Source organism: Solanum tuberosum, unplaced genomic scaffold (genome assembly GCF_000226075.1).
Source record: "Solanum tuberosum cultivar DM 1-3 516 R44 unplaced genomic scaffold, SolTub_3.0 scf00062, whole genome shotgun sequence".
In the NCBI taxonomy this organism is placed as follows: domain Eukaryota; kingdom Viridiplantae; phylum Streptophyta; class Magnoliopsida; order Solanales; family Solanaceae; genus Solanum; species Solanum tuberosum.
In genome coordinates this window covers 89,012-103,933 of record NW_006238987.1, presented here as the reverse complement: position 1 = coordinate 103,933, position 14,922 = coordinate 89,012, and the positions used below count along the sequence as shown (strand labels likewise).

At 27.9% G+C, this 14,922-nt stretch overlaps 1 protein-coding gene across 1 annotated transcript; it reads right to left on the bottom strand.

The window, feature by feature from the left end:
- Positions 1–5,628: 5,628 nt before the first annotated feature.
- On the bottom strand, positions 5,629–6,770 carry LOC107060139 (uncharacterized). Its single transcript, XM_015307636.1, has 2 exons — positions 6,281–6,770; positions 5,629–6,182 (listed from the first exon to the last, which is right to left on the bottom strand). Exons 1-2 carry the CDS (start codon positions 6,768–6,770, stop codon positions 5,629–5,631), a joined length of 1,044 nt encoding a protein of 347 aa, XP_015163122.1.
- Between the last annotated feature and the right edge of the window lie 8,152 nt (positions 6,771–14,922).

Below are 14,922 nucleotides of genomic sequence, written 5' to 3'. Positions count from 1 at the left end.
GTTCAATCCCCCCCCCCCCCTATATATAAGATGTTAGTATGTGTTCATGGAACGTATAAATATGTTTGTGTCCATCTGATCAAAATCTATCAAATCTTTTATGTATCTAAGATATAAGTGCTCATGATACATATAATGATATAAATGTATATATGTGCAACTATGCACATATGTATCTAAGTGTAGATATATTAAATTAGTGAATTTATTATTTTAAAAGAGTAATAAGCTGAAATTAATCAAAAAATTACATGATTAAGATACACATGTTTTGATTGTACAATTAATGAATTTTATTATTTTAAAAATTAAAATTAAAATTAATCAAGAGATTTAATTTTTAGTATTAGTTGGTTATGTACCACACAAGTTATGCATTAAAGTTTTTTCTAGAGCAACTTTCACATATAGCAAACATAAAAATCATATGTGTATGTTATAGCTATACTTTGCATAATTGCATGCGCTCCATAGCAAATCTTATGTTTGCTATGGAGTTTTTGATTTGATAATTCGCTAGAAACTTCCAATTTTATACAAATTGTTCAGTTTTGTATAAATTCATTTATACATTGTAATTTGTATAATAAGATCTATATTTGTATAATTATAAGTGTATAGGACGAAAATATATGTTTTGTATTTGTATATACACTTTTCTCTCACTTTATACAAACACAAACGCAAACACATTTTATACCGAAATGTATAAAATAGCTAATTGTATACCGAATCAAATGGCAAAAAAAAGGATGTTTGCTGTGAATTACAATTAAAATAAACTATGGCTGTAGCATTTAATTTGAATTAATAGTTTGCTATTTCATACAATTTTCCCTTTTTTCTATAAACAGTAAAATCTCACTAAATTAATATAGGTGGAATCATGAAATATTATTATTTTGTGAAGGTATTATTTAGTCGATAAATTAATATTTATTAATTTAAAGAGTGTTTTGAGATTCAATAAAAGTCAATTTTAATTACATCAAAATCATGTTATCTTACTAATTTATGTATCATATTATTGAATTCACATAAAAAATAAATTTATCATACATAAAGTACAATGAGTACATCAAATTTTGTATCTTACTAAATTATGCATCATATTTATTGAATTTACATAAATTTCTTTTATTATACATAAAGTACAATCTATGTGTATATATGATTCATTGCAATATAATTTTTACCTTTAGAACCAGTTACGTGTAAGGAACACTTATTGCATCTAGAACTCACAATTTAATGGTGCAACAATACTGAAATTTTTGGATGCAATAAGTAAAGTTAGAGATGAGTTTTAACTAGATTTAAATTTCAAACAAAAAAAAACACAATAACACAATCGGCAATGTCACACCAAGTTCTCGTTCTGCTGTCGAGATTGTGGGAACGCATTTCCCTCTCTATCAGAACTTCAGCAACATTTACACAATGTCCATCGTAGGGCAGCCGTCCCAGAGCCAGTACCAGTACCAGTACCAGCGAAGCCAGAACATATTCAAAATAACTGGTAATGTGATATGTTGTTGGTGTATGGATTTATTGTGTTTTCTTCGGTAATAAGTAGAGGTCATTGGCTGTGTACAAATACTAACAAAAGGTGATAGGGTAGATAATCATGCTGTGGCCACGACTCGGATCGGAGGGCATTTGTCGACAGTCTGCCACCCAAAATCAGTTCTTCGGTAAGCTTGATCTCTACTGTGTCTTTTGATCGTGTTTATATGTAGTACGTCTTATAATGACAAAATATTCCAGAATGGCATGATTTCCCCATTTGAGTGATGAGTTCATTTCTTTGTTTGTGGATGACAAACTTCAGAAAGGGCTTACTGAGGAACTCACCTCAAAACCAGGCATGTTTACTGACATGATTACCTCACAAGACACAATTATAGGTTTTCATGTTGCTGCGGGTGTTGAGATTGCAGAGTAGCTCCTTAATACTGGGTTATGGCCAACACAGTCTGTCGCTACTTGCACTCTTCCCTCAGAAATTCTGGGAGTCTATGATAAGTTCAAGACATACTATCTGGGGATCCAAATGGATATGAGATTCTTATGGCACACAAATGTGGGGAGGCACTACTGATATGAAAACTACATCTAGAAAGGGAAAACAGTAAGTCTTTCTAGCTTAATTTTCCCGTGTGAGTTAATATAACACCTTCATTCTATTGTGTATCAAGTTAGTTTTTGCTTGATGTTGCATGTGTGGCATTTCTTCTTCCGGCCAGTTCATCAAGAATGATTTCACTAGGAGTTAACGAAAATGGTTTTGTCTAGTGAGCTCAGATGTTTCTCTATATGCCTTTAGTATTTATAGGTCATCTTGTGACATGCAGGTATACCAACTACGGGAATAAAAAAACTCATGATATTTGTGAAAATACTCCTGCATCACTACGGCTCCTTTGAAGTGCTAGGTTAAAACTGATTCCACCTCTAACACCTCCTGCATTTTGGGAAAACACTTATGTATAATGATATTGTTTTATATTGCTGTGTGACCATAATTAACATAGATGAAATAAAAGCTTCAGATATCCTGTCCAGAATATGCATTCAATTACTCAAGAGGGATCTGCAAGATTATGTTGGGGTAGATGAGTTGCATTTAGCTTTTTTGAGTAACTAGTTATGCACAATTGATGTTGGATGATATTTTTTTGGCTAGAAACTCGTTGTTTACAATGCCATTGTTAAATCCAAGATTCAGTTACTAAAATAATATGTCAAAAGCGAGACAGAAGTTAAAGAGGAAGTATCACGACTCTCTTCAAGTATGTGAAATTATTTGAGAAAGTTACTCAACTTAATTTTGTATTAATAAAAATAAAGTCACTCAACTTATGAATTTCATTTTATAAAGTCACTCAAGTTAAACTAATTTTTTTGAAAATCAATATAACCAAAAAATATAAAAAATAAGTAGTTTATAATATTTTACTTATCTCTCTTATTTTATTTTTCTCATATTTATTTTCTTAACCTAATTATTATTAATATAATTATTTAACTAAGTTGCCCTTTATCATATTTTATTTAATTTAATTGATTTTATAGCATCTTTTTATTCAATTTTACCAAAAAAAAAAATCTAACTTCACAAAACAAATTAGTTTTTTACTCCATACAAACATGCACGCCACACTAAATAGGTATGACAATGAAGCGGGGGTGGTTTGTAAGCTATGCGTAGTGATTACGGGTTTAAGGCTATGCAGAACGGGACAGGATGGGGCAGGGACGGGGAGGTAGTGGGTTTAAGCAAAACAAAAGTTTAATTTAAAATGAGTTCATAATTTTATTTTTGAGTGAAATTAAAAACGTGAATTTGCATTATGTTTTCATTTGCTGAATTTCATGATTGTACACATAAAAACTATTCATATTTTTTTTTTAAATGTTATTTGAAATTTTTTTCGCGAAAACTAAAAATTAAGTTTACAAACTCAATTTTTCAAAATTAATGCATCACTGCCTCACTGCTGCAAAATAAACTGATAACCATTTAAATCTGTTGGCTTTTGGAAAGATGTGAAATAAGATTATGAACATATAATACTACTTAAAATAAAAAGATATTATCCTTAATTACATAATCTATCTAAATTTGCTGGCTTTTGAAAGATGTAAAAATAATTTAGCATTATTAAATTTGATTTAACTTTTTGTTTTAAAAAAAACTGTTGCGGGTTGGCCGGGTTGGGTGGGGATTGATACCGAGCGGGCGGGTGGGTCTAAAACACACAAAAAAAAGCGGGGTGGTTAATATTTTTTGGGTTAAGGCTTAAACCACTTTGCCTCTGCTCCGCTCCACTCTATTATCATCCCTAACACTAAATAATTCATATTAAAACACTAGTATCAAATATTCGACCCACCAGTTAAAATAAAATTTCAATTAAAAGTCAAGGAAGCAGGACTATCGAAAAGATTATAGGTTGAAATAATTTTTTTGAAAAATTACAGGTTTGTTGTCTTCTTTTATTCATTTTCACTATTTTGTTGTCGTGTTTCTTCATTATTTTTAATAGGGTAATAGTTATTGATATGAATATTTTGAAAATCCAGTTCATGATTTTTTTTTGTTTGCTATAAGACCAGCTAAAAATTTACTTGAAGAGACGAAGCCTGAGCCAAGTGCATTAATGCTTAATGCTTGGACAATTGAGTTATTAATTAAGTTAAGAAAATTATAATTAAAAAAAAAAGAGGTAAACATAATATTCTTAAGTAAAAGGGAAGAAAGTATTATGAAATTAAACTTGAAGGGTAATTTGTGCAATTATCTCTTTTTATCTTTTGGTTATAATAATTTTGTAGAAAAAATAGTTTAACTTGAGTGATTTTGTAAAAGAAATTTCATAAGTTGAGTGACTTTATTGATATAAAATTAAGTTGAGTGAGTTTCTTAAATAATTTCACATACTTGAGTGATCTTTTGAGATATTTACTCAACAATATATAGAAAAAATGTTTCTATTTTTTGTTATTGTTCACTTGACACATGTGATCAATTTAATTCAAAATATATTTTTAGCTTGTTATTATTTTCATAGAGGTATGAGTGGCTGAGAGATCTAGATGTGCTTCATGCAATTGTGTTTTGTAGTGCAGGTTAAATGGGATGGAACAGGACGTGAGCTTTGTCTCTCATCAATTTTGTAGTGTCGTCTGTTCATCAGCGTACATTTCCTCAAGCTTATTGTTAAAGCTGGACTCTGAAAAATAAATATTGTATGTCTTGTCAATCTCCCAGAAGTAAATACAGATATTAGTATTTGCTTGTTTGCATTTGATGATCAATTGTTTCAATAATTTTGTGACTTAGTTTTGTTAACCTTGAACTTTTACTTGATAGAAAACTATTCTAACATTCCAATGTTACTTTTGTGTTCTTGTACTACTTTATCATATCTGAATTTATACGACTACATAATATCTTTATTAGGTGAAATGTATAAAAAAATTCATGAAAACAATGAGCTTTTAATATTCACACTTCAATTTACGATACTAAATATGTGTCTACTTAGTAGGTCCTTTATTCATGCTGCTGTAGACTAAGATTGCAGATAATCTCATAGTGCAGCTATTAGTGGCCTAAAGTCAAAAATAAATTGGAGATCTAGTTTTCATTTTTCTAAAGTTATTTCTTCTTTTTAATGAAAAGAGTTTATTTTTCTATGATCTTAAACTAAATATATATATATAAAATATACCAAAATATTTTTAATCAAGTGGTCTTAAACATATCATGTGGAAGATAAATTTAAAATTGGACAAAAAAAAACATTCTTTAATATTTCGAAACAAACTAAAAGAAAGACCCAATATAATTTATTTTTTAATTAAAAAATATTTATAATAATTCTATTATTACTAAAAAATAAATTAAAAAAAGATCATCAAATTTGGGCCTCATTTTTTAAGGCATTGAACCGCCCCTGCTAGGTCCTTAATACTGAATCCTGCGTGAAACATTAATTCTCCAAATATATAAATTTGAAAGCAATTCATAACATAATTCTAATTACGTAAGATGGAAAGGAAAACAACAATAACAAATAATACTAGTAGAAAATTAAATGAAAAGAGTGTGATCGAATGGCATCAATATAGAGTTGGTGTAACCCAAGTTGGAGGACAAACGGGACTTAAAGAGACACCCTTGTAGTGTGGGAACGGGAGGATGGTGCCATCAGCTAAGTTGAAAACACCCATGTCCAAGCCACCACCTTCTTCAAATGAAAGGTATGATTCCCAATAATCATCTGTAAAATAAATATGATTTGGCTTGATTCCAGGAAATTGAACAGAGCGAGAAGCATTATGACCAATAAAAAAAGCTCTATCCCCTAATTCTTTAGTTTGCGTCAATTCGCCAGTAACTAAATCTACCTCAAAAACTCGAATATTTGTTGTCCCATAAGTTAGCTCCTCATCAAGATCATCAAAAATATCATCTTGGGTAAATGTCAATGGAATCCTCTCGCTATCATCTGTAATGCATCTTAACCCAACACCGTGACGCACAACTATAAATAATGTTCCTAGTGATTCTACTATGTACAACTCTTCCCCATCATATTCCCTTGCTAGTTGTGCAACTACTTGTGTCTGATTTGATTCAATATCACAAACTAGAACTTGACCCCTCCAATCAACTGCATAAAATTTGCCATCAAAATATATGACATCACGATGTGCAACGTGAGGGGATTTATTTATAAGCCTGGCCTCCAATAACTGAGGAACTTGACACCTCCCTCAATTACCATGAGAACGTAGTCTGATGTCTCAGAAGGACTAGCAGATAAAACTGCCTTGTGAAAATAGGTCCACAGTTCGCCAGTTTGGTAGTGTGTATGATAATTTTTGGTGGTATTTTGGTGGGGCAATTCGATATGAACACCAGAGAAGGGATGTAACAAACTAATTTCACCTTCGTCTTTTCCTACTGTAACAAGCCATCCCATAGTCTCCATACATCTTTTTCCGCTAGCTTTTGGAATCTTCTTCTTCATAATCATGCCGCCATTATAAAAACTGACCAACTGTCGACTTGAATTGCCTTCTTCCTCGGCTAACATCAGCCACGGAACTCTACGCAAATTAGTGTTAAAATTCTCGTTGGTGGCCGCACGTCGCCAGGATTTGCATACAGAGGCGAAATTTAAGTAATCTTCAATTAAATTGAAACGCTTAGCTATGAGAACCAACATATCATAATTAATTTCTGACCAATCACCCATCTTTAATTAATTCTAACTTACAAATTATCATGTACTGATCGACCTCCTTATATAATTTAGAAGATATTAACAATGAGGATTTGGATTCCTATATTAACAATCACACTTATGGGAGGATTTGGATTTCTTTTAAGTAAGAGAGAGTGTATTACTTTTTTTTTCCATCCCATGTCCGGTACTCATATTGGAGTAAGGCGCTTTCTAACAAAGGCGACTTCGTATCCAAAACCGAGAGTGTATTACACACCATGATGAGAGTGTTATAAAAGAGATATGTGTTTCTCAAATTAATAAGTGATAGTTTAAGTATGAAACTCACACTCTCAATAATATAGAGTATAGGTGTGAAACTAAAAAAAATGATAGTTTAGATGTGTTTTTGACACTTTATCTCTAAAGTTTTTTTTTTGTGTGTCCTTAATAAATTGTGATTCTTAAACTATGCAGTATGTTTCCTATTAAAAAAGTTTTTAAAATACTAATTATATTTTTTAAAATATACCTTAAATTTTGAACTCTTTTTTTTAATAGTTTATCACGTACTTGAGTTAATATCTTAAAGAGCTCAACTTTGAAAATTTATTTAATAAAGTCATTAAACTTTGATTTGTATCACAAAAATCACTGAACTTAGATTTTTATATAAAAAAATCACTCAATAAAATTTATTTTCTCTAAAAAAAATTAACATATCAAATAATTTTTTGTACCATATAAATGTAGACTCCACAAATAAATAAAAGAGAAAATAAACAAATGCCTTCCTAACCTATTATCGAATTCTCAACTACACACTTATACTTTGCGGGGGTCCTATTACCCTCCTGAATTTTTCAAAAATAAAATATATACCACCCTAAAACTAGACAACCACATTCTCAACATGTAGTGATGCCCACTCGCTGCCAACTGTTATTTTTATTATTTATATTTATTTTTTCCTTTTTATCCCCTTTTTCATTAATTACAAAAATATCTTTACTCTTTTATTCCTCCTTCTTCTTCTTTTCTCTTTTGTTTTTCATTTACTTCTTCCAAATTAGTCATCCATGAAAAAAATCGAAGCTATGTTTATTATCATTTTTTCATCACTTTAAATCATCCTTCAGGCACCTTGACGAGCTTGATTACTCATCTCTTTTCTTCTTTTTTTTCAATTTTTTTATTATGTTGTTTCTTTGTCTTCATGACACCAAATTTGTAATATTTTATTTACGGGTTGTCGATGATTAAATTCTTGGGTCTTCACCAAACAACAATAGAGATTGAAGATAAGATCTGATGGTTGATGTGTTTTACTGACCTAAAATCAATGAAAAGGTAGATTAATGGTATTGATATTTTGAACTAATTTGAGATTGATAAAAATGAAAAAAGATGAATGACCCAGATCATACACCCAAAACTCATGTTTAGTTTGCTTTATGAAATTCATGATCGAAATTTTTTATTTTATAGTCATAGTTGTTTTAATTCACTGAATTTCTTCAATAATTAAAAAATTCAATAATAGAATGAATTTTTATGATGGAAGGTGTTTAATAATTCTATTTTTTTTAGGTTTTGTTTTTCCTATCTTTCTTCTTCTGCTATTTTTTTTTTGGTCTTTATTTTGTGATTTTTTTTTTGGAATAGTGAGATTAAGGACGATTTGATTTTTCCGAAAATATGAGTAATAATTTTAATAATTATTTGATGATTTACCGTGTTAGTTGTAGAAAATAGTGAAATAAATTGTAAAAAAAGATATTAGAAGATAGGATAAAAAGATGTGGTTAGTGTAGTGATGGTGGTTCAAGGTGGAGGAAATGGTGATGGGGTGCATGTTGAGTAATGAGAAATAGAGGGAAAAAAAGAAAAAAAAAAAGAAAAAACTTAAAGAGAAGAGTAAAAAAATATAATTAACAAAAATTCAAATTAAAAATATTATTTATCAATTCTTCTGACTTTCACATGCCTCCGTGTGCCATCAGCATCTAAGGGTGTAATTATTCCATTTTAAAATAGTCTAGGGGGTGATAGGACTCCCGTGAAACATAAGTGTGTAGTTATTGATAATAGGTTGAGGGGGCATTTGATTATTTTCTCTAAATAAAATCAAATTCATAATTAATTTTTTTTTTAAAATCTTGATTTTACTCAAACGGAAACTATGCCAACTCTGTTCACCGCAACTAATGCTCTATTATTTAATGTTAATTTGATGATGAAATTCAATTTATCCACTTATTTTAGAATGTTCTTTTTTAGAAAAATAATAATATTGGATGATATATGATTAAGTAATTTATTTATTTTTGAAAAAATCTTGCCGATGTTAATATGACAGCTGTTATGTTTGGTCAAAGTTCAAATGTATGTCCAATTAAACTTATTAAGTCAAATTCTTGATAATGCTCATAAATATTACTCTTTCGGCACTAATTTATGTGATATTGTTTGACTTGACATGAAGTTTAAGAAATAAAGTTTTTTGAAATTTATGATCTAAAACAAGTCATATATGTGTGCGTGACTATAAATCATCTCATTAAGTAGGGGTGTTCAAAATCGAACCGTAACTGATAAGCCAAATGCAAAATTAGCTTATTGATATTGGATTGTCGAATAAACGATTGGTGAACATATTAGAATATTATAATTAACAGCTTATTGGTGTGGGTATTGATTATTCAATTTCCTTATCGGATAAACCATTAACCCATCAAGAGTTATCATACTTACACTTTTAACTTAGGTATATTAGCATCATTTAATATTTTTCCATAATATATTAATATATATTATTTGTTCTAAGGCAGTAAAGCCAAAAACTTGAAAACCTATTTTCTTTTTTGTTATTAACTATTGCATTACTAATTTGATTTTAAAAAACTATTACATTACTATTAATCTATATTTTTGTAATATAGAAGAATTAACTGCATTCAAAATAGGAGAAAAAGTCATTTTAAGGTGCGTTCATAAAGAGAAAAAAAGGTACAGGTTAGCTGATATATCATTCGATAACTATCCGATAAGTGCTTAAATTTAAATACCGACATCCATTAAGTCAAATCGATAAGTAAAATTATCCGTCCGATCCATTTAATAAGCAGCCCTACATTTAGGATAAGATGAACATTTCAAAGATATTATTATTAAATGTAAAAATATATCATTATTTTTTAACTGACTAAAGAAGAAATTATATCATATAAATTAGAACTAGTACCTATTAATTATCATCCCTGGTTTGATCTGTAAATTATCTATACAGTAGTTACTCTACCTGTGGAGGTTCCTATATGAAATACATATATATATATTGAGTTCATTATTCTATTTTTTCTTCCCCTTATAATTCTAAACCAAATTATTTCACATTAGTTTGAAGGTGTCTCATTTTAATAAATCGCAAAAGGGCCAAAAAGAAAATTTCAACTCAATAAACAGCTAAATTTATTAAATTGATGTCACGTGAAATACTGACAAACATAATATTAGAAAAACAATATAATAATAATATTAGAAAAACAATAATTATATGGGAAAATTGTACATAATGGCAAACTATTAATTCAAATTAAATGGTATAATCACACTTTGATTTAATTGTGTCCTGTAGCAAACTGTTTGTCAGCGCCTCTCTCCCTCAAACTCTCGCTCGCCACTCCCTCTTTGCTCGCCTCTCTCGCTTTATACAACAGAATTGTATAAATTGCGTTTCTGTTTGTATAAAACGCGAGAAACTTGTATATACACATGCAAATACATATATATTCGTCCTATACACTTATAATTATACAATAAAAATATTCCCCTGCCCAGTTCTCTTTTGTCTTTCTCTCTTTCTCGTTTTATACAACAAAATTGTATAAATTGCGTTTCTGTTTGTATAAAACGCGAGAAACTTGTATATACACATGCAAATACATATATATTCGTCCTATACACTTATAATCATACAATAAAAATATTCCCCTGCCCAGTTTTATGTTTGTATAATGTATAATTTATGTTTGTATAAAGCGAAAAGAGAGAGCGATTTTTGATATACACATATTTTTGCAACGATTTATACAAACAAGAGGCTAACAACAATTTATACAAATGGCCTGCCAGCGAATTTATACAAATCTGAAGAGGAGCCAACGAATTATACAATTGTTTCTTTTTGTATATATGTATAACGAAATAGACAGCTTTCAATTGTATATGTATAGCGAATTATACATATATATGTTTGCTATGGAGCGCAATTATGCAAACTTTGCTATAGCATACAAATATAATTTTTTTGTTTGCTATATGTGAAAGTTGCTCTAATTATATATAGGAAGCTTCTGTATTATTTCTGGTCTATCAAAATTTCATTTATGTTCAAATTCAACCACAAATTTAGTTGGCAAAAGTGTCAAATTCAATCGCAATTTTCAATTAATGGAAAATGATCAAATTTGTAAATTCTCGAAAATTGAAAAGGTTTGGCAGAACAAGAAGTATAATAGCATATCACTGTTGTGCACAACTATAATTACTAATATTTAGAAAAAATAATTATTTCCTTATATAGTTAGGATATTAAAAATATTTAAAAATTTTCTTTTCAAAATTATAAATTTTTAGTTAAATGATGGTAGAACTTTAATTAATATTTTAAAACTTTGAATTAAATTTCCCAAGACTTATTAACTATTAATAATTTTTTTAAGAATAATAACTGTAATATTATATTACAACAAATGGCTAATTTAATTAACCTCAAATTATATATAAAATATTAACTTTTTGTATACAAAATTATAAACTATATTTTAAACACATAAGAGTGACTATTAATTGGGGGAAGAGAAATCAAAACAACACTTGTTTGTTTTTCAAACTTTGGGTTAAAAATGTAGTTTCAAAAATCTAAGAAAAAATATTCGAAATAGTATTATCAACACAAAAATCAAATTATAGATAAAAGAAAATGTGAAAAATAAAACAAACAGAAGAAAAAAAACCCACTTATATTTGTAAGATAAGAAAAAGCGTGCTATGCCTTTATTAATTTTTTTGTTGTTTTTTAAGATTTGACGGAATCTTTTCATTTTTCAATTTTTTGATCGAGATAGCAGTTGAAGATATCGGGAAAGAAAAAAAGAGGGATGAAGTTGATAGATAAAGAGACCATAATCATATTTACAAGTAAAAATTAGGCAAATGACATAGTATAAGAAAGAAATTACTTCCTTTCCCTACTCTTTCATTAATTACCAAAAATCCCTTTTTTTAGTGTTTTTCGGATACATAATATAGCAGTGTGGATACTTAATAGAGCAGCGCGGATACTTTAATTAATAACGGGCGGATACTTAAACTAATAAAGTATCCGGTTAAGTTGAAATGGGGGAAAATAAGGGATTTTTGTATTTTAGTAAAAGAGTAGGAAAATATTGAGAATAGGTAAAGAAGTGTTGTGTATTTAAGTAATTTTTCCTATTTACAATGACATTCAGATTTTCTTGCCAATGTTTTCACTTGAAATTTGAATGCAAATATTTATTGTGAACCTCCGTTTTTAATTTTAATAATTCAACAATATTATAATGGTGCTTCAACTTGAATACATTATTTTATTATGAACAATCATTTCTAATTTTGATTTTTTGATAATTTAACAGTGATGTTATAAATAATTTTTGATGACTTTACGATCGATGTCATGAATAGTTTGTTATGACTTTACAATTGATCAAAGACGCAAAATTTGCCATGACTTTACACTTGATTAAAGACGCTAAATTTGCCATGATTTTACAATTGATCAAAACACTTTTATCTATAAGAGAGACAAATTTCTAGAAAAACACCCATTCTTACTATATCATTATATCATTTACAAGATTAAAAAAATATTTTCATATAATTTTTATAAGATAAAAGAATTAAAAATCCTTCATTATATCATTTTTTATACTAATAAACATATACTTTTATTGGTTTTGTGTATAGAAGAATGTTTTCATTTGTTAGTAAGGTAAACCATAGAATTTCACGAGTACTTAATGGAACCACTTAGCTGATTTTTTTTTAACTTTAAGTCATATTTTCTTTGTTAAATTATTGATGTAATTAAAATTTATACATATTTAACTAGTATAAAATTTCTTAAATAGCTTTACATGTTGTCAAACTTTCTTGTACATCGGGTGGAAAACCAAAAACTTTCTTGTACGATTAAAAAAAATTATTTTTTTTTGTACAAATTCTACTTGCAACCAACATACTTTAAATACTTTAAACTCTAGTTTGACTATGATTTTAAGAGTAAATTTTTTAAATAAGAAATAAAATATATTTATTGTTCATGAAATTTGATTGATTTTTAAAATTTTGTTTTCAAAAAAAATTCAATTCCTAAATTTTACTCTTTTTTCCAAGTAAAAACATGTTTAAACTAGATTTTAAATATAAAAAATTATTAAGAAAGTTCACGTATTTATTTTTAAAATTTCAATTAAATTTATAATCAAACATTAACTTTCTTTCTTTCTTTCTTTCTTACTATATTAGAAGAATGAGATGACAAATGGTATCAACATGCCAATATTTTGTCTTTAAAATTTGAGTCAAGGATATTTTGATCAGTTTATATATAATTTATTCAACGTGGCGTGTATTTCCACAAAACACATCATCACATTAGAGTTTTGGATTTTGTTTGCTTTAGATTAGATGTTCTTTTTCCTCATTTTAGATTGGTCTTGCAAATCTTTAGGTGAAAATCATATATACTTTTGCTCTAAAAAATCAATTTCTTCTTTTAATTATAAAAATTGTCATTTTCCTTTTTTGTTCTATGCCATGTGTATTTATTTTTTTATTTTTTTTGATATTTTCAATCTTTCATATATCTTAAATTTTAAATTTTCTAATCCTAAGCTCTAAATTTCTACTACATCAAAGAAAAGATTTTCATGTGTGAATTGAGATCATGTGATAAAAAATTCTAGAAAGATGGACTGAGACTTCTTCCTAGATGTTCACCAAAATAGTATAATGATGAATTTTTTAGTGAACAATAATTAATTTTTCACTAACTTTTTATAGATGAAAAAATATTAACTAAATATTTCAGGTTTCTTTGGTATGATTTCATGGAAATAGTTTGTGTACTATCAAAGAATGTGGTGCAGTAAATAAAGTTGTTTCTTTCTTAATTATAAAAGTCTTGAATTCAAATTTTAGTTATAAAAAAATTCTTGATAGAAATTAATCAAACTTCAATGTAAATATCAAACACAATATGACTCTTCCAAATAAATAAAATAAAAAGATGTTGTGACTTGTGATCATTGTTTGGCCCATGCTTGCACGGGCTAATTCTATCTAGTTTCTATTATATAGAAGAGCCAAGTTGAGGACGACCAAGGGCAAATTTGTCATTTCATAAATATTCTAGAATGTTTGTTTTTATGTTATGGCATCAAAAAAGTGGTAATAGATTTATAATGACAATACAACCAAATATCTTTTCTTAAATGCCATGTGTATCCTAATGATGTGACATTTAATATGGATCCACATTTTCAATCACATTTTCTATATATATATTTTTTTTGTAGTGTGAAATTTCATTAAACCAAAAATATCTATTAAACAATGGCATTTTAGTAATTTTAATATTATTTAAGGGCAAAATAATAATTGTATAATTAATGACCAAAATGAAAATCTAGAAGAATCCATACATGCCTTTACTTTTAAAATTAGCCCATAAAGATATTTTTATAATTATGTTAAAATGAAGAGTTTCTATTAATTAACTTTTTACAAACAATAATAAATGCTAAGCTTGTTTTGACATGTTTTTGAAAGAAAATTTTGAACTAATTTAAAATTAAATGTGTTTGAATAGTTAATATTTTGTTCCTAAAAATACATTAAAGGGTTATTTGCGTAAACATATATTTAATATTATGTTACATAATATGACCACTAAATTCGTATCTTGATTATTAAAATAATCTTTAAAATGATGTATCAATATTTTTTAATTAATTTGAAGAAATATAAAATTACGTGACTAAAAGAATGAACAATGTTTGACTATTAAGAAATTAATGATTTGATAATGTATTCATCAAAAGATTAAAAAATATAAAATTTTCATTTCTATGTAGAA